The 20,520-nt window shown below is 41.0% G+C and overlaps 1 protein-coding gene across 5 annotated transcripts in view; it reads right to left on the minus strand.

Annotated features, from left to right (window-relative positions):
* LOC109625137 (protocadherin-9) overlaps positions 1-20,520 on the minus strand; it is a 190,366-nt gene that overhangs the window by 162,900 nt on the left and 6,946 nt on the right. The window contains exon 3 of one of the 5 annotated variants that reach the window (XM_020080244.2): positions 16,196-17,304. The exons of the other annotated variants lie outside the window; for them this stretch is intronic. Coding sequence (XP_019935803.1) covers positions 17,233-17,304 — 72 coding nt within the window. The 3' untranslated portion in view covers positions 16,196-17,232. Of the gene's footprint in view, positions 1-16,195; positions 17,305-20,520 lie in introns of those variants that run through there. 5 annotated transcript variants of the gene reach the window in all.

The following is a 20,520-nucleotide window of genomic DNA, read 5'->3' on the forward strand; positions in this document are numbered from 1 at the left end:
ACGTCAAACCCTATCACTCCACGCGGCACATAAAGCACAGCTCAGCACAATACAGCATCACGGCACAAACAACCGCGATCAAGAGCCACGCTATCTCTCCGTGACACTCCTGAAGACTCGAACACATTCGAACACACACAGTCACATCCAACTCAGGCATGGGAAGATGAACACTCATAAACACCCACTCACATACACGTGTATGGATGTATTCAGGTCTTGTTATAATCACAAGCTCTAAGGAATCACCTCACAGATGAGCTAAGTCTTTGTTTTCTCTTCCATCAGCTCCAAGTTAAGGTGTCAGTCATATTTCTGAGGGTGTTGCCTACGACGCAATAATAACGTGCTCCCTATCGTTAACACAGCTGCACACACCTGCCTTTTGTTTGCAGTAGCTGGGTAGTCAGATCATTTCCTTTTGTTTTTATCAGCTAATGGCACAATCGCGTGCCACGGTACACAGCTCCCCAGAGCCAAGGTAATGGTGGAGGGATGCCACCTTCTCTCCAAAGCAAGCCATGTTTACTCTTATGCAGAATGACAAGCACATGCAGGGAAACTGACAATGTGCAAGTGTAAATTAGGTCCCCAGTCTGCTCTGCATTAATTATGAATTAAGTATAATTGCGATGGGATTTTCTGAAGTCTATTCATTTGGACAGACAGTAATATGAGAATATATTCCTAGAAAACAAGCTGTAAGTTTTAAAAGGGCTTAGAAAGAGGAGCTCAGGCAGAAAAGTGTTTCTGTTACAGTTGGTCAAAAACACTGAAACGAAGGTACAACACAATCCTTCAAGGTGCTGAATGTGTTAAGTTATTTACTGACAGTTGAGAAAAGAATGGTGATTGATGGAAATAACATGTTTTTTAGACGTTTCTGAATTGTTGGACTTCTATTTGAAGGTCAATCTATTTACTTGTCCGTGTGTTTATAAAATAACAAAACCTCTATTGATTATCCGCTGAAGAGCAGTTCGAACAGACGTCCTCTGTCTCAGCTGGTGTTTTGACTATTTCTCTCATCAAACCATTAGTTTGCTCTGGTCACTCGTTGGTCTTACATGTACACTACATGGTCCCGAAAGACAAGAGCATCCCAAACGACAGGCCCACAGAGAGGAGCTGGTAAAGACGCAGAGAGGACCAGTAAAACCTTTATGCAGAAGCCCACTGGGATCTGTCCTGGTATTCCTGAAGGCCACTATGAGACATGGGAGGAAATCGTCACAGGATTCAGTCTTATAGAGGTCATCAGGAATACCAGGACAAATCCCGGTGGGCTGCTGCATCTGTGGGACGCCGGAACGTCAAAAGACAGATCACACAACAGCACTGGGTATCATGTGATTATTTCCTCGAGGATTCATCTGGGAGTTACACGCCATGTGTAACACTCAGTCAAACATATACAGACTGTACACGCGCTTCCCACGAGAAACCACCCAGCTGCCCTATGTAGCACAAAGAGGGTGGAGGGTGAATTTTACGAATTCAGGTGAACGGAGGTGATGCATTTCCCCTGTAAATTATATTTTACGACAGTTTTATGAAGAATCACTGCAGCAAAACTTCTACCACAAAATTATATTGTTACATATCCTTGCACATTTTTAAGTGGGTATATAAAATCTTGGAGTTTTCTAAGTGGGTAGACAGCGTTCATACCTGTGTGTCACATAGACTACACTGCTGCACTGACACACACAAAAGCCCAGGCACAGAAACTGCAACACCAACATAGGCAAAGTCAACCAAAGTGAAAGGCTCTGTGTCGTTGGCAGCGCTGGTGGAGGCTATACTTTCTATTTTTGTGGCAGCACAGAGACAAATGAAAGCTGCATCAGGTTGATACAGGTTGGTCTCCCTGACCTTTCACGCATTGTCTGACTATTTGGTTTTTTTGGCAACCCAGTGAAGATGTTGGTGCTTTGGTGAAAAGCTGCTCTTTGACTAAAAGTGGTGCTGTCACGCATCTCGACAAACAAAACACCAGCACAGCCACTTATGCAGAATGGGTGAGGACACAATGATTAATCACCACACCCCTTCAATTTACGCTCCACAGCCCCACAGTGCTGCGAGCTGTGCCCGTTTGATGGAAAATAGTAATCCTCACTGACCTTGTGCCCACAACACTTTGCACTGATCTTAGAGACTGCTCCATTTAAACAGTCGTGCTAATAGTATTGGACCCAATGAGATGGTGTTAAGATTGCATGTGCAAACGGGCATATACAGTGAAGTTACCCCGGAAAACCCGAGCACAATTGTTTATTTAATGTCTGATACAAATTTTTTACCCAACTGATGCTTTTTGAAATGGGTTTGACATTTTTCTGTGGAGCCTGTGTGCAGAGTTTTGTAACAGTGTTCCTAAAAACATTGTTACTCATTCAAATGTGAATTCCCCAGACTCAGTGTTTAAAGATCATTCCTGTAATTTTGAGACATTTTACCACATACTACTTACACATACTAATTTCTGCAGAGTTAAACTACCTTGACAAGTGAGGTGCTATTTCAAAAGGGTCAACGGTGAGTAACCAGTAGCAAATCAACCTCACAAGTCATGCATCATATAAGTGGACAATTCACAGTTGTTTGGTGAAATATGGAGCATTTTTTTATGCCAAATTTAACAGATTTTAAAATATTAAATTTGCCCATGGCAGAGCGACACTAAACTGAAAGGACTTTAACAGGAGTTTTGTAACTGTTCTTCTGTATTATAAAGAAATACATCTGGAAGTAAATGTTTTCTTCCACTCCAGGCCATAACCAATGAATGACACTGAGTAGCGATGGGCCTGAATTCTTGGCAAAACATTTATATTTAAGAAAAAAAAATATTAGTTTGAGGTATTATTGTGCAGGGGCTTATTTGTTTGGGATTTGCATTGCATTATTTTACAGGATTGTAGCATTCTAATGATGAAAATAATTAAACACGCAGTAATGAGCAGTAGTCTGCTCTTAAGTGGGATTTTTGGCCAGAAAATTATTTACTGTTTGCACAGTAATGAGCATAATTTACAGTATAAGTGTGACTGGGTGAATATTGAACATCATGATTCTAACTCCTGCCCAAAGTGTTATGACATTATTAACATAATTGGATGGATTTGGACCAACAAGTTTGATATAAAGATGAGTCAGGGTTCTGGGCTATATATAGCAAAGCTACACATCATAGACTATATTTTGAAAATTGTTCAGCATAAAGAAAGTGGCTTTTTAATTTAAAGAAAAAGACTTCTGACAGGACAGGGACACTTTGGGATTTCCCAGATTTTAGCTGGGATCAGTGCCCATCTGGCTCCACCCCCCAGGATCCGCCCCTGCTGCAGCATAAACTTACAAAATCCGACGATGGTAAAAGATCCTGCGTTTTAGGAAAAAGGCCAAGGTGAAGGTACAACCAGCGCCCAGCTGATTTTTAAAATATACCAACAGCAGGGATGAGGAATCACCGTGCGATTCCCCATCATGCTTAGCATCTTAATTATGTGCACGTCCACGTCGCAAAGTGATTCATACTTTATCATTAGGGGAGCGGATAGTCAGCCGGACACGTACACATGCAAAGGAATGAATAGACAAACACTCTACGCATAAAAATTTTTGCACATTGACCATTCTCAGCCAGAAAAGGACCTATACAGAACTGACAATACCCCCCCACCCCACCCTCTCACAGAGAAGAGGTCCATTATCATGACAACAGATATGTAGGGCTGTCCAGAGAAGAGGAGCCTAGTGCACTATCGAGAGAGAGAGGGGCTAATTTTCACTCAGTGGGGTTATAATGAGGCTTTTCTGCCTAGTTACCACTGGAACCGTACAAGCTCTGACACGAGCAGCAAAGCAGATCAGCAACTACGGCGGCATTTATAATATATAATAAGGCAGAGTAAATAAGTACAGGCCCAGATATTTTACTGTGTAATTACCAGGAGGGTGATAACACATCCCATCCTTATGTGAGGATCAGTATGACAAATCGCTCCTGGACCTTTAAATATAGCATCTATTTCTCATTTGATAAAAAAGAAAAAACACAATATTTATGAATTTGAATTAGGATCTTGTACTAGAGACAAGGGAATAATGTTTTCCCTGAATGATGCAGCTTTTCAAAAGACTGTCATGATGCTACATTAAGATTATTTGTATAAGCATATTTGTTCAGTGCCATTTTCACTTCTTCTTTATTGCACTGGACTTTTAAAGGTTTAAATATATTAGTTTAAAATGCCTGTTCATGTCAGAGAGAGATATGATCACTTTGCTGATGCTAATTAGAAACAGTAAGATATGGCTAAGAGGGACTAGATTCTGGAGTATGGCTAAGTGTGCTTGGTGCACAATTAAGAGGTTTACTGCTGGGTCACAAGCAATAAAAATAGCCGATATAAATCATTTCTTTAATCAGTGCAAAGGTAACGGTGCTGCCGCTAAATCTCTCCATGAGACCAGAGTACAGGTTATCTGTGCCGAATTGAATACTTTTAAAAAAGACACACTGAGGCAAAGCAAAGAAAGCAATTTTGCAATTGTAAAACCCCATGGAAGTCTTTATTGTCGTGGCTGCTAATCGCTTGTGCTGCCACACACACCTCCAGGAGGCAAGAGAGCATTGAGCATGTAAAGAAGTCATGCGGCATTTCAGATCACCAAGGCGATGCGCATAATACAAAAGATAGCACGGGAACACACTCGGCTGCAAGTGGAAACGAAGAAGCTCAGCTGAGACGGTCTGAATACAAGCAGGTTAGGCAAACAAACAGATTGCACATGAATGACAATGAGGCAGAAAATTGGTGAGAGCGGCAGTAGAAAACAGCGGAAGACTGAGAAGCAATATTGCATGAGGGGTTTTAAAATATGCAGGTAGGCTGTGAAGTAGGGCTCTGAGTGCACATGCTGCCACTGCCACCCTGCAAACACACCCACATACCCTCCATTCTACTCCCTCTCTCTCTCTATGTCTTTCTCCAGTCCTCTCCATCTCATTCACGCATAAAACCACAGAAGTAAAGAGAGAGGACGGTCAGAATGGCAAAGGCATTGGAGGTTAAGGGATGAATTTAACAGCATCTTTTGCCTTCGCCTATGACCATCTGGCTCTTTGGCAATAGTCTTCCTCTCCTGAGGTTAAACTCCAAATTGGCAGCCAGCTAAGCAGCCACTTAAGAGAGGAGGGTTCAGGTGGGTGAAATCAAATAGTTATATACTGTGTTATACACTTTGGGTAAGTGCATATTGAAAACAAAAAGAGAAGAAAAATGGGGACTGCTGCTAAATTGGGCTGCTGAAACACTGCCCTCCAACAAACAAGGGATGGAGAGAACGGTGAGGTGAAGGGAAATTGACAGGCAGATGGAGAATGATGAAAATTGAGAAATAAATGAGGGAACAAATACATAGGAATGAAAAGAAGACAGGAGAAGGAGAACAGGGAAAAAATAAAATACAGGGATGAAAAGTACAAATTAAGAAAGAGGAAGATTGAGAGAGAGAGGATAGAAGGGTAAAAAATCAAAAGTGAAATAATTGCAGAATGGCTTATTTCTTATCAGTGGGTGGCAAAAAAAATACATATACAATATGTAAAGAAGAGCTTGTCCCTGACTTAGCCTGTGATTTCGTCCATGCACTCAAGCTGAGACAGAAAATGAATACTGACAGAGAGAGAAGAACAGGGGTAAAAGGAAGAAGAAAAAAAAACAAATGTCAGGTTAGTATTAACTCAGAATCTTAAGCCAACCCTCTCATCTCAAACCACACAGACAGGCGCTCTCCAGAAAACCTAATAACTAGGATCGGAGGTCCACAAAAGCCCATTTTAATTAGATTTCCCAGCGCTGATTTTTCTTATGCAAAACAGCGAGATAAAGCTAAGACGTGGTGACACTTCTAGGCTGGGTTTTACTTTTATTAGTAATGTGTGGCAACAAAAGGCAGATTTACAACTGGAACACCACCCATGGTTCGGGCACCGCTCCCACATTTTCATGGTTACCCCACATTCAGCCTGGCATCCCAAAACACCACCCTCTCTTTTTCTCGCTTGCAAAAACACAAAAGGACTAGAACCACGCACATAAAATAAATTAGGAATATGGACAATTGTACGATTGACATTATCACAAAAGCATTAAATAATTGGTGTCAATGTGAAATGTATGCCATTGACTGAAAAAAAAACAGCTTGATCTAACGCAGAAAGGAGCCTGTGTTGTCTCTGTAAATGTAGGAGCACATATTTGCATGTGTGTGTGTGTGTGTGTGTGTACGTGCGAGCTCGTTGGCCTGGCAGCAGCTACTCAGAAAGTAGGACTGAGAGCCTGTTACAGCAGTCCCAGTGTGTGGCCTCCCTTGGCACACAAACACAAATTAGCTGAGGGACGACTGCTGTGGCAGAAAGCTTCACTGCAGACAAAACCTCTTAATATTCTTTCCAAGTCCATTAAGGCCTCAAGAGATTGGCCGGGATTGATTGTTTGTGCTTGATATTACCGTGGCCTTCAAGGCCAGATCCTCATCGAAAATTAGAGATGGCATTTGGTAAAGCCCAAGGAATTGAAAAACTAAATACAAACCTGTGCGTTGTTATTATCCCTGCAATGAGGAGTGATGGAGGAAGCCTTCATCTAATTAGTAAATACTTGTTGCCATTTCTTTTGAGCTTCAGGGCTCATTGACAATTTGGCTGGTTTTCCAAATCAGTGATTTACATTTATTTTTATATGTCACTGTGTTTTCTGGAAAGATCGAGTTTTTCCAGTCAATTATTCAATTAAGGCAGTGACCTCCCCACACACCCACACACCCACACACACACACACATACACACACACAAGGAGAAGAAAGGATTCATTCTTGTGAAGCCCTAATGCAGGCAGCCAGGTGCTGAACAGCATCTCATAATGCTTCATCTTTTTCCTTTCAAAAGTATGCATTTGTCATATATTAGGAAAAACAAACCAATATTCCATCACTATGTGGCAGTTTTAGAAATATATTTCGTTTTGATCATTTTATTTCAACACTGAATGCAACCTGGTAAAATTGAAGTCCAGGATTAATGACGGGATTAATGCTCGCCCACTCTCTGGCTCTCCGGATGTAGGCTATGTAAGGCTGCCATTGGGCGTCAGTTTCTCCTCCCTCCTCCCCACCTCCCTCCTTCCTCTCTCCGGGCCTGTTACCATTTCAAAAATCCCCTTTGCTCCAGGAAACAACAACAACCTCTAAGCCAGTAACCTCCACACTGAGAGATTCTGATCATGCAATCACACAGTCAAATGTTTGTTGTATTTTTGTCACATTGTCTTTGTAGGGCGGTGGCCATGTTGAGGACCTCCCAGGCTCAGTGCTACCAAAGAGGATTTTGATTGGTTAAAGAAATACAAACAAGCTATAGAGTTGTATCCGGGTGCAGCCAGACCATTCTCCAGCATGATGACACTACGGACTGTACATAACTTCATTTCCTGTTTTATTTTGTCGAGTCTTTGTCGAGTCTTTGTTGAGTCTCCTCATGCATTTCAGGTATTTCTACTTCCAGCAATTCATTTTCCCGCCATTTTTTTTCTGTTCACCTGTTTTCAATGATGTAATCTGATGTCCTTGTATTTATACCACCTGTGGTTCACTTCCTGTTTGCCAGATTGTCCTTGGTGTCCTGGCAGACTGGCTGTCCAGACATTCAAAGTTCCTTTTGACCTCTGATTGTTTATTGACATTGATTATTGTCTTATCTGCTGAGTTTGGACTCTTTAGGAGCTTTGTTTCCACCTTTGGACTTTTTGATTGTGTTCTTAGCCTGCCGCTCATTTGCCTTGTGTGTTTTTGCCATATGCGTGAATTTGAATTACACACCCTGAACAGCAAACTAACGTGTTATTCTTTATGTGACATGGGGGAATGAAAAGTTACCAAATTAGTTCAAAGTTGATTTGGGGTAGAAGTGACCGCCCTGCTATCTGTATAGTCCCAATTTCTTATATCGCCAAAATATGAATACAGACGTTTTACAGGTAGCATATCAATGTTCCTGTGTAGTGTGATTTAATCCATGTGATGTGCTTCTTCACATATGGCACAGAAACACGTGTTATATATTACTAAGACAGTTAAACATCAGTTTGCAGAGATGTGATTATAATATGCCTGTATGAGGTCCTACTGAATTTTAGGCACAGTAATATGGATGGCAGCCTATAGAGTATAGATATTCCCTGTGTGGGTTAGCATCAACTTCACAGCCCATCTGTAGTCGGGAACTAAGAACTCATTTGGTTTCACGCTGAGCCGTCAACACTTCTACAGGCCTTCACAAGAAAAACTGTTTTGCCAATATGGTGAGTTCATATCTGGTACAGATCCCTTTTGTTTGATATTTGATGTTTTTATCTGTGTGCTGGAACAAGATGATACAAGGAAGATCAGTGCAACAGCATGAGAATCGTTCTTGATTCTACAGAAAGTAACTTCTGGAATGTTCTCATTTTTTAGTGTGTCATCCTTAACTTGCATCATGACATAAAAACAGATGCTCTACAAACCACACGCCCATTACTGATCAATTAAACCATTTTTTTATCATAACAAGGACATAATGAAAGATCAAAAATTCCCAGATATTAATCAGTTTAATCTGTGCAGCGTGTTACATTAAACTCCCTCTGTCCTGCTCCGGTTATGAATACCATGCCAGAGGCTGGACTATTAATAAGTGGACACACACACACACACACACACACACACACACACACACACGCTTCCTGCTGTGAAGTTATGGACCAGAGCAAAGCGGCCACTGATCTCTATGGGTGAACTTCTTAGAGCATTGTGGAACACTGTATGTGTTGAAGCAATACACACAGACACACACACACACACACAAACACACAAACACACACCAACACACACACATGCGCCATTCATGGGGGATTTCATGTGATGTATGGCCTGGGGCAACCACAGTCCAGAGTCTGTGGTGGTGAAGGAACCTTATTGTTCCCGGGACAGAGGCGGAGCCGCTTTCTGGGACACTGAAACACCCGACCAGGCCTGTAGCAGGTCACATGTCACACGATGGGACAGAGCCACAGCTTTTTACAGACTTCGAGGGACGAGGGTAAAAAGGGGCAAACGAGGGGCGGCGGTGTTACATCCAGTCTCATCAAAGTCAATCATTGTACTGTCTGATACGCTTTGGCAAACTTGAACTTTAATTTCAACTTGTGATGTGATGTAAAATTACTCGTTTTGATTCAGCTACAACCTCAATAAATCTTATGACAAGATCCACTGCTGACTATTATTAGAATCATGCGTGATCTTGTTGATAAGTGTGATTAAAGCTCTGTGGACAGACAGCCAGGCAAACAAATCAACAGGATGGATCAAGTTCCCCTTCCTTCACATCTAAAGCCTCTCTGCAGACATTTTAAAGAGCATCCTCCTGGGTTTTATTTCTTGCATGGCAAATGTTCTCCTACATGCTTTGCTACTGGAGCTCTGCCTTCTGAATATCACAACTGAAAGTCGCCATAACTAACTCACACATTTAAAAAAAAGAGTTGTCCTGGAAAAGCAGTTGTGGCAGGAAATAGAAAATAAATCTGGGTGCATATATCCATTATCAGGCCCGTTATCGTCAGAGGGGAGTCTGTGGAGAGAGAGGAAACCATGCTGGGTCTCTATGTGCGCTGCGAGATAGGGGAAACCAATTTTCACCTCCTCCCTCCTCGTCCCCATCACACGACTTGATTCAGTTCTCGCTAACTCTGCACAACCAGGACTAAATCATTTCATCGAAATAAGCTAGCCAAATGTTTTACGCCTCTGCGTATTACAGAGTGCTCCTAAGGTGCTGGTTCACCATTCTGTGCAGAGCATCTCTTCTTGTCCCTTCTTTTTTTTTTTCTGTAATAAAGAACAGCAGGACTGTGCAGCTTCTGAGCATGTGAGGGTTGCAGAGATGGAAAGTGCAAAAAATAAGGAGAGGAGAGTATTTATAAAACCCTGCCATTTCTTACACCCTCGACGATAAAACAACATACAAGCCATATTTTATGTTTGCGTTAAATATTCCCATGTGAGGCACCTCTATGACAGCTTATTCTCGGGCAGATTTATCACAGCCCTTATCTACTCAACTCACTAGACAAAGGCGAGGCACGCAGCCTACACTGTAGCATGCTGATGCCTGAGGCACAAGACAAAGCACACAATCAATACAAATCTGCAGTCTATACATTGAGCAGGAGTGGGTTGACACACATCCTTCCAGCAGCCATACATCACAACCTCAAATCTAATTAGTTCCCTGAAGAGTGTTATATGTTGGCTAATTCACTCATATCTCTCATTGTAGATAGAGGGAAACGCACCCTATCCAGAGTTGTTGCTCTTTGTTGTTGTGATGAAGGGAATCTATTAATGATGTAGTACAGATTTAAGGAAATATATAATCAGTCCTCACACCAATTAATCAATGTGTCTCCTTCAATCTACCACGGGGAATAATTTATACTTGATTCTATGATCTCTTGCAGTTCAATTGGAGGGATCAAGCCTCCCAGTGCTAATACCAAGTCAGCTGCAGCTCTCATCGGGAGCAAGAGATGCACACGATAGTTACTTTGTTCACAATTGTTTTGCTTTTTTCAGTGCACACATTAAGACACTAATTAACTGCCAACAGAGCAAATCCTATGTGTGCCACCATGTGATATAAAACGGGGTCACGGACCTGAGGTTTATGCAGATTATATTTTTGGAAACAAGCTGTTCACGGTCATAAAGGTATCCATAACGTCAACATTAATAATGAGTATGAAATGTCTCTAGTATTTCTTAAGAACCATGGAAAATCCCCATACCATCACGAATCTCGCTTTAAATCTGAGTCATGTGTTTTTTCCCTGTGAGAATCCACGTGGACCCATCTGGAGTCCTGAGAGAATTGTATGTAAATATCATATTTAACAGCACAAACAGCTCAGAAGTAGCGGTTTAGTTTAAATCCTGTAGAAATATCATATATCGGAGGAGAATACAGCTCAGTGTCTGTCTCGTCCTCTTGCTATGAGTGTTTTTTGTTATTTATCTACGGTAGATTTACTGAGTAAAAATGCTTTCTTCCAGGAATATCCTGCTCCACACTCACACGGGTTCACACAAGCTGCCCAGTTCAACAACAGCCTTATCCACGGAACAACCCCTCTGGAGCAGGAAGGGGTTAAGTGCCTTGCTTAAGGGCACCTCAGTGGTGGTTTGTCTTCCCCCAGTCTAATTTATCTTGCCTGTCCACGGATGGACCCGGGAACCTTTTGGTCAAAAGTTCACATGAGTAACCTATGGGTCTTTTCTCTCTTTTAGGGTACGGTTGTATGCATATGTCAGTCTGTCTTTGGAAGCGGAAGGTAAAAAGAAAAGTAACATTTGCCTCAGGCTCCCTGTGGTGTGACCACTGCACCTTCTTTCTATAAAGGAATCTTATCCATACATTAAAGTGGATGGGCCCCTCCCCCCCCCTCCCTGCAACAGTGCTGCGTATTTCACTGCCGTCCCGGAGAATTCTGGGCTGTTACGGGTGGAAATGAAAATAGTGTCTTCTCTTTGACTTGACTCAAACCCATTTGGGGATTAAATCTGAGAAATGCACTCACCTTTCTTTATTTCCCCCTCCCAGAAAGGGAAATATATGAGTGACTAGATAATGGTTGGGGAGAGATTACACTAGAGGAAAATGTCAGTGGAACTAGACCACGCTGTCATTAGAGGGAAATGTGACAGCATGTGCATCAGCAGCAGAAATGAAGAAATATATAAATAAAACCAAAACTAAAACTCCTGGGCTCCTTTTCAAGTGTGTGGCTGATGCTGCTTTTAATTAAGTGCAGGAAGATGAGTAATTTAGTGAAGCTCCCAGGAAGCGTTCAAAAAGCGTATGTCGGTTTGTGGAAAGATGTGAGAATAAACGCATATGTAAACATGTTCGGTAAAAAACTAAATTGAGTCAATTATTTGGTGTAACAGAAAAATCACATTAGAGAGTCAGTATCTCCTGTTGTTTCCTGGATTCATCTCTAAAAGTTTCATCATAACTCACCTGGAATCAAAGATATCAAATCACAAAGAGGAATTAAATGTGTTTTATCCTATCTTTTCTTGTTGTTCTCATCCTTTGTGGGTTTTCTAACAGTGATCTGTCTCTATTTTTTCCTGTATATTACACATCTGTCAAACGGCACAGTACATGGTGTTTAAAGAAATTCTCATACAGTACATTGCCTCTATTCTATAATGGTAGTACTGCTTTAAACACAATGTAAAAACATTATCATTTTAATAGCAGTGTCTTAAAACCATTACAGATGATTATAATGCTAACACCAATCTCAGCTTTAACCTCTTAACTCCAGTACTCAGTGTGCACATCATCCGAAGAGCTGCACACGCCACTTCGCAAACACACACTCATATTTATAGAAATGCTATTCGTACTGTGCACTATGCAGGGACCAGTCAGTGTGACCAATCAACAGGACTTTTTGGGGCCTTAATTATTCCACCACATTAAAGGTCTCTGCAGTGTGTCCGCAACAATTCAATATCATTTGTAAAAATATGCAGCTACAGATTTGTATTTCCAGTACATATAAATATAGCTGCATCCTTCATACTGTCTCCAGAACTGTGCAGTAGTGGGAAATGTAACCAAGTATCTTCACTCGACTACTGTTTATTCTACTTTATTCTTAAACTTAACTGCAATTAAAAGGCTTTTTTTTAAAGTTTTTTTTGTCTCTATATTTCTCAAATGTTGGTGAAAACGACTGATTTAATAATGCCTGTTCTGGTTGCAGCTCTCCTCCTGGTACTGTAAGAGTGACCTGCAATAAATGAGCTGCAGTGAGTAAAGACCAGCTGCAAGACGCGGTCCACAAACTCCTGAAGCTGGGTCACTGCTGCTGCACAAAGAGTTGTTCACCTGTTTATTCAAAGTTGGATGAATCTCGGCTCGGTACGCAGAACCCCAAACCGGAGCTGCCGTCGTGAACGCTCACGTTGATGTGTCCAAGCCACCGCTGCTACAACCGCTGCTGTTCGCCTGTTTATTAATATTGAACGCTGCACTTCGTTAGACATCTAACAATACACACGCTAAGTGTGAAGCCGATAAGATGAACGGTTCTCAAGGTATATGAGATTTCTGGAATTATTAGATTGAGGATGCATTGCTGAAGATTAAACGGGCCAACACTACATTATGTAGTTAAATTCAGCTTCAGCTCAACCAGGTACAACAGTAAAAAGATCCACATCAGTGCATCCATAATGATGATCAAATATAAATCATATTCATATAACAGCCCTTCCTGCATACTAATGCTGTTTTTAATAATGTGCTTTACTTAAGTAACATTTTGATTGATGGACTTCATTTACCGAGGAGTATTTTTACCTTGTTGCATTGCTACTTTTACTTAAGTTAAAGATCTGAATACTTAAAGGTGAGTCATGTGTTTGACCACCTATGAGTCATCAATCAATCACGTTTATTGGCTTATTATACAGACCAGTGGGTAATGGTCATGCATAATGAAACAAGGGCTGCTTTGAGTCAGTGAGAGACCAAGGGACAGGATCGGTCTGGTTTCTCTCCAAACAAGGTAAAAGGGCATGTGACATGACATCATCCCCTGTGTGGATAATCATGGGAGTGGATGTCATGTTCTGTCATGTGCTCTCAATTTCCCGATGACACAGTTGTAAAACAGAACAATGTGAACACAGGGGTTATCAATGTGCCACAAAGACAGTGCATGCCCATTGCTGTGCCTACACAGGCTCTCTGTGAAACTACTACACGGAATTCAATTCATCTGGTCGCTTGTGGGGTCTCAGTTTCAATCTCTTTGTGGGAAAAGACTTTTGTCTAGTCTGCTATCTACTAATTGCTCTCTCATTGGCAAAACGTGTGAGTTCCATTTTTACCAACAGCGTGTTAATTGAAGAAATGCTTCGCAAAAAGAAAAAGGGACCGATATTCATATTCACTAACCACACTGCGCATGTGGAGGTCACGTCTGAGACCATTTCTAACATTGTCTGTAAATATACTCAAGAGCAGCGGGAAAGTAAAGCTGCCACAGTTAATGCACCAAACTCAGTGATAGCACAGCATTTCCACAGATCCATGGTCTCTTACAGTCTTACCGTCCCAACACTAAATTTGTAAAACTGGCCTCATGAGGTTGGGAGACGCTGACGGCACAACCTGATAAAATATTCACAGATGCAATACTAGCAATGGCTTTTCCCCCGTTTTTTTGGAAAAGAGGAAATATGATTATACTTTAGGTCAGAAGTCAGGTTTCAAATTCCAGTCAGTAAGTGCACACAGCTTTTTGAAAGTGACCGTATAGATGAGGTCAAACTTTAAAGCCTTATTTATTTATTTATTTATCCTCTTTTTTTTTCACCCCTCCTCGTCCTCACTCAAATGCAGACTAAGCTCCGCTTCTGGCTTTCAAACGGAGTGGACAGATTAAGCTGAGTTAGGTCTACTTTCCATAGATGTGTTGGCGTGGCACTTTGAAATCCACACTCTTCCCTCCGCTCTTTCTGCAAAAAACCAGTTAAGAGGTGACACATCTATGCTTCTTAAAAAATGGAAGGTGGCTGGAGATTAACAAACTGAGAGTGCCACCACAAAAAAGTCAGCTCTTACAAAAGGGGACAAGAAACATTGTTAACAACGGTGTTTCTTCCTCTCAGTATCTTCACACATGCCCACGATGTACAGTACATGTTGAGAGTGTTATTGTTTGTTATGATGGTGAAGATGATGAAGATGATGATGATGATGATGATGATGATGATGATAAAGAAGGTGATGATATTTCTGTGCAGCAACACTAGGATTTTAAGAAACAGGTTTTTGCTGTTCGGCTCGGAATTAATTCTTGCAGACGTGTATATTAAGAGTTGTTCAGGAACGCAAGCTTCAATCAGAATTAAATCTTAATCGTGCAAAATTTAACATACACGAGAAAATGTGCAGTTAAGAACAAAGTTTTAAGATTTGGGGGTGCATTCAGGGGTGTAGTGGTTTTTCAGGCTCAGAATCCTTCTTACTCCGAGGCAGTGAGACTTGATGTTATGTCTGACTATTAACCACATGTAGCTCATGTTGGTTGAGTATAAACACTTAATGGTGGAAGTGTCTCTAAACTAATGCAGGTGAAGGATTCGGTGAGTTATGAAAACTAATCTTCAAACTTTGTGCTGATATTTGTGTCTAAAAAGTTATTATCTCCGCTGAGGAGGTTATGTTTTCACCTCTGTCTGTTTGTTTGTTGGGTGGTTGTCTGTTTGAGCAAGATCACAGAAAAAGAACTGGACGGATTTCCTCGAGTGATGCGGTATGCATCAGGGAAGAACCCATTAAATTCTGGTGTGGATCCAGGATTTTTGTTTTACTTTCCTTAACGTTGCACTTTTCGATATCTTCAGTTTTCCGAGGGAATAATAATAATAATACAAAAAAATTCATAGATCTTGATGGAGGCGTATTTGGAGGGCTGATATCTCTGAATCACCAGTACGGAGAAAATAAACATCACAGACAGTAAATCTGTCAATGAAAACGTGGATGTGAGTTGTGTTTTTAAAAGAGTCAACGTCCACAACAGATGTCTGCGAGCAGCTGCTAACTTGATCCCATTGACTTTCATGTGTTGAGGCCGGTTGGGTTATAAACTCGTCATTCTGCCTCCAAACTGCACATGCAGACACGAGGACGACATGTGTGAATCTTTCAACAGGGAAAGTAAAAAAAATTCTCCCCATACCGAACAATGTACCTCTTTAAATTAACTTTAAAAATGAAATGTCACTGTCTCTGTGAGCGCATTATTACACCGGCTGTTCCTCAGTGACTTTGAGTGCCTCATTTCAAAAAATGGATTTAGTCAAACCAGAAATTATTTAAGATTCTTAAAAAGACACAACCTGGCAATATTATATGCCGAAGCACTTGTTCATGGACAAATGCTGATTAGAGCTGGTTTCACACATAGCGGCATATTCCAGTTCATACATTAAGTCTTATCACAACATCACAACAGGAGAACAAACAGACAAATTAAAAACAGGAAAGAAACTGTCTCTTTGAAACATTTATTATGAAATTATAAAGGTAGAATAGCACTGTTCAAATAAAGCTTTTAAAGACAGAATAGGAGTTGCATTGTACGGAATAATTGGCAGAGTTTATTTCAGATGTAATTTATGTATACCCAGCAATGAAAAAAAAGAGAAGGAGAAAGCAGGGGGCAAATAAATAAAAAGAATGAAAACAAGTTCATTATTGTTTAACACAGCACATTAGGCAAGATTACCAGGAGTTCAATTTACATGAAACATCGCATATATACAGGAAAGATTTACATCGATGAGGGTTACAGAGTCTTTGTGAGCTATGGGGCCCAGTGGCAGAGCAGTCAATGGCAGTCACATTTCAAGTCAAGTGCGGCTCTTTGCTGGAGGGCGACTTTGGCTGGCAATGCCATTATCACAACTATTAGTTTAGACACTGGCACACGCTAGTGACAGAGCAGCAGCCTGTGTGTCACTTGACACAACAACCCAATGACAAGGACACGTCTCCCTCTGGGGTTGTCATGTCAGGACATACAGCACCACTTTGCCTGTCTTTCACACACACACACATTTCTCGCTAATGATAAAGGGGGGAGTGGACGGTTAGCAGGAAAGAAAGTGTGACTACGTGCTGAACACAAAGCACCCTCATCTGTCACAAATGATCAGAACACAAAGCAGATCACACCCTCTGTGATTTAACATTGCATGTAGCGGCACTGACCCCGATAAAACATGGGTGAGAGGTGTGGGCCGGAGACGGGACCGGGGCAGGAGGGGGACAAGGGGAGAGGGTGGAGGGGCCGAGTGAGGAGCGGAGAGGGGAGATGGGTTGTTGGGAGTGGGGGTGAGGAGGGGGCATTCAAACAATGAAGTAGCATCATAACTTCATCTTTTTTTTAATATCATATTTGTTTTTTTGTAGACAAGCAAGCAGTCAAGAAACATTTTCTTCCACCCTCTACTCTTTATATTTGAGGTAAATCTGAGGGAATCCAGAAGCGATGTTGTCCTCGAGTGTTTTTAAGCTGCATTTTGTCGTTAGTTCTTTTTTTCCATCGTCGTGCCGTGTTCGAATAAATATGGAGCCAGTATGTCAACTTGATTGATTGCCTTCGAAAAATGGGAAATGTGTTTTGTGGATTAGTGAAAACATTGAGATGAATTAAGTAGTGACAGTTCCACAAAAGCCACAATGACTTTGGTGGGTTTTTTGTGCATGCAAAACATTAATTTCACAAAGCAAACCCCCTGAAGATTGGTCATCAATCAATTTGCTTTGAGAAATTGCAGAAATGGATGATAAATTTGAAATGAATTGGTTGCCAGCCAAAAGTGATGGACAAACAACAAACCAAGGAAGCAAAAAGAAGAACTTACCAACACACACACACACACAAGGCCTTTTGATAAATGACATCTGTCATTATCAAAAGTTGTACATGTGAAAACAATGATGAGGAATCTCAACACATTTTTAAAAAAATGGTTAAGACGGAAATGAAAATGATTTTAAAATGATCAAAAAATCAAATGTAATTCCTGGTAATTTGCCTTTGTCTGTGTTTTTGCGGGAGAAAAGAAAAGGCTATAGATAAATAAATAAATATATAGATATTAAAAATCAGTAGCACTTTTCTCAACAGAGGAAAACATATAAATGAACTCCACAGTTCAGCCAGTGTACCACCACAGGGCTTTGATTTATTTTGTTGTTTTGTGCAGACAAAACTGGATCCCCCTTGGGGCAATAATCTACTCTGGTAGTACTCACAACCACTACCTTAGTATAGCCCGCAATCCATTTCATTTCCTTTTACCCGCCTAGACATAGAGGACATGACAAGTTTTTTAAAGAAATACAATGTTCTCTGCAGTAAAGAGCCCAGCAAATCTTCCACTGATGATTTAAAGCTTTGATAGAAACTTCACTCACAGACTTATTGGCTTACTATCTCCCCATGGCTGCGTTTGTGTTGAGGATCTGTTACATTTTACTCACTCAGAGCATACAGTAGTCAGGTTATTCTTCTTGCATCTACCCGCAGTTTGCTTCATTATTAAACTGATGTTGGCAACAGACCCAATTGTAGACAAGACAGAATTTGCTCAAAGACTTGGTCAATAAGTGTTTTTATGGTTATTTATCCAGTTTGAAAAATGTTTTCCTTAACCGTGCATAAGATTTTACACCGTGGTGTCCGTATTTTTGAGAAAGATTTAAATCCACTGGAACATCTTCAGAGGAGAGCATCATTGACGTGTACAGTGTAAGAGATCACAAGCGCCGTCTCGCTAAGAAGTGACAGGACAGCTGAGGAAAAGGATGTATGATCACAGTCGGCAACAATCACTGGTCTCTCTCCATCTTCCTCTTTCATAGCGCCAAACTCTGTGTCAGCACAACCCAGAAGATATTGCAACAGACTTTTCCCCTCAGGTGCAACATTGTCATAGTTCATTAATCTTCTCAAACTTCTCCTGCTGCCATCAGCCCCCGTACGTACTACTAATCCCCTTATTAATGTGGCAAATGAACCTGCACAAGAAGGACGACTCCCCCAAGGCTCCATAATTACAATGGTCTTTACAAACTCCTGTTTGCATAGAATGTCCATTCATTAAATGTACTGACAATACAACTCCAGGAGCACGTTCCTCCTCAAAGGTCTTTCTCATATCGTTTACTTTAAACTGAAATACATCTACTGCATTTTTTTAAAGCAACTGTACTGCAATGGTCACAACAAGAGGGGGGATAATATGCGAGTCTGATGCAGTGAGACTGGACGTAATTCAAAGCAAAACATCTCCAGAATTATTTTGATTAAGTCAACCTGCAGTCAGTTGTTCTATATGTGCAGCATCTATAGTGAAGCTGCACAAAAGGGAGCTGTTATACTCTGTCCCTGGAGCTAATGCATGATTTGGGCTGTGGAGGAGCACATCAGAGCAGTGTGGGATAAATGAACTGCACGTACACGGCTCCTTTCAGTGCTCGCATCTTTTCTGCCAGGCGAGAAAATAACTAATAACCCAAAGCAATTACGCCTTTTTTTCACATGAGATGCTCAGGCCACATAGTTACACAACTGAAAGCTCCACAGAAGAACCAGGATTGTGCTCAATGACATATAATGTCGATTACCATTACAAAGCGAGAGGAAAGAAGTTGCATCTCGTGTATCTGCAAGAATATACATATTAATCTATACACAGTGAGCGCAACAGAAAATATACAGCCTCGTTTTCACATTCAGAAAAGAATGAGAAACTAAAATGCGGACAGTAATTGCATGATGTTTTTGTGACTGCCCTCAGTAAAAGAATGTTAACGTGTCCATAACATGAGCTCTGGAATGCAGTGCACAGGATACGGTTGATGCACAGCCACTCAGGGGCTCATGTTATGTGAATCAACAACATCTATGTGAAAGACGACCGAAAGGAAGAAGTCAGAGTGATGGTGAAACGGCGAGGATTATACTCGGTTTCTTAGATGCTTGTGTTGCATTGTGAAACTAGGACAGTGTTTTCATCCTTTTTTTTTTCCCTCAGTGTTGTTTACACTAATGTAGGTCCCTGGAGGGTAAATAATAAGTGGAGGGAAAAAAGAAAGCAAAGGGAAGGATTGCTCCTAGTGCTATCAGCAAAGTTTGGGGTCTCTATAAAAGCTGTCATGATTCCAGTCTGTTTGTCTGTGATGACACCGTTATGTCTACTGCTGCATTTCTATTTCTCTGTGTCCTCTGAGAAGAAGACAACACTGACAATCTTCATCCTTTGCTGTTGTTCTTCACCTCCTTCCGTTCTGCTCCCTTGTTTATCAATTTCCTTTCAGTTTTCTTATTCATTGATCGCTGCTGATGTTGCATAGACTCTCGAGAGCTGGAAGAGAATGGCTTTTCGATTTCTACAGAGTGGGTCAATTTCGAAAGGTTTTGACTGAGCTTTGCACACCATTGTTTTTTTTTAATGTCCTCTGTCAATTAATTGCTTATTTCATGTCAACTTCTGGGCAATAATGTGTGATTGATATTGGTTTGTTGCTCATGAGGCAACAATGCAAGTGGCAAATTTCCACACTGTCTATAACTGCCAGTCTTTTGTTGATACTTTAAAAAGTGCAACAATTCAGCATCACTGGCTGCAATTTCGATACAGTCCATAAAAGCACATTTTAGAAATGAAGAATAAACTAAACGATATTGACTTTTTGATCTATGTGTATATAAGGAGCCTGTTAATATTGCAGTTCTTATCTTTTTTTCCGAAGCGCTTCTTCTCTGCAGGGAATATGATATGATAATCCAACGATATTACCTTTTG

The sequence above is a fragment of the Paralichthys olivaceus genome, chromosome 1, assembly GCF_024713975.1.
Source record: "Paralichthys olivaceus isolate ysfri-2021 chromosome 1, ASM2471397v2, whole genome shotgun sequence".
Lineage (NCBI taxonomy): Eukaryota > Metazoa > Chordata > Actinopteri > Pleuronectiformes > Paralichthyidae > Paralichthys > Paralichthys olivaceus.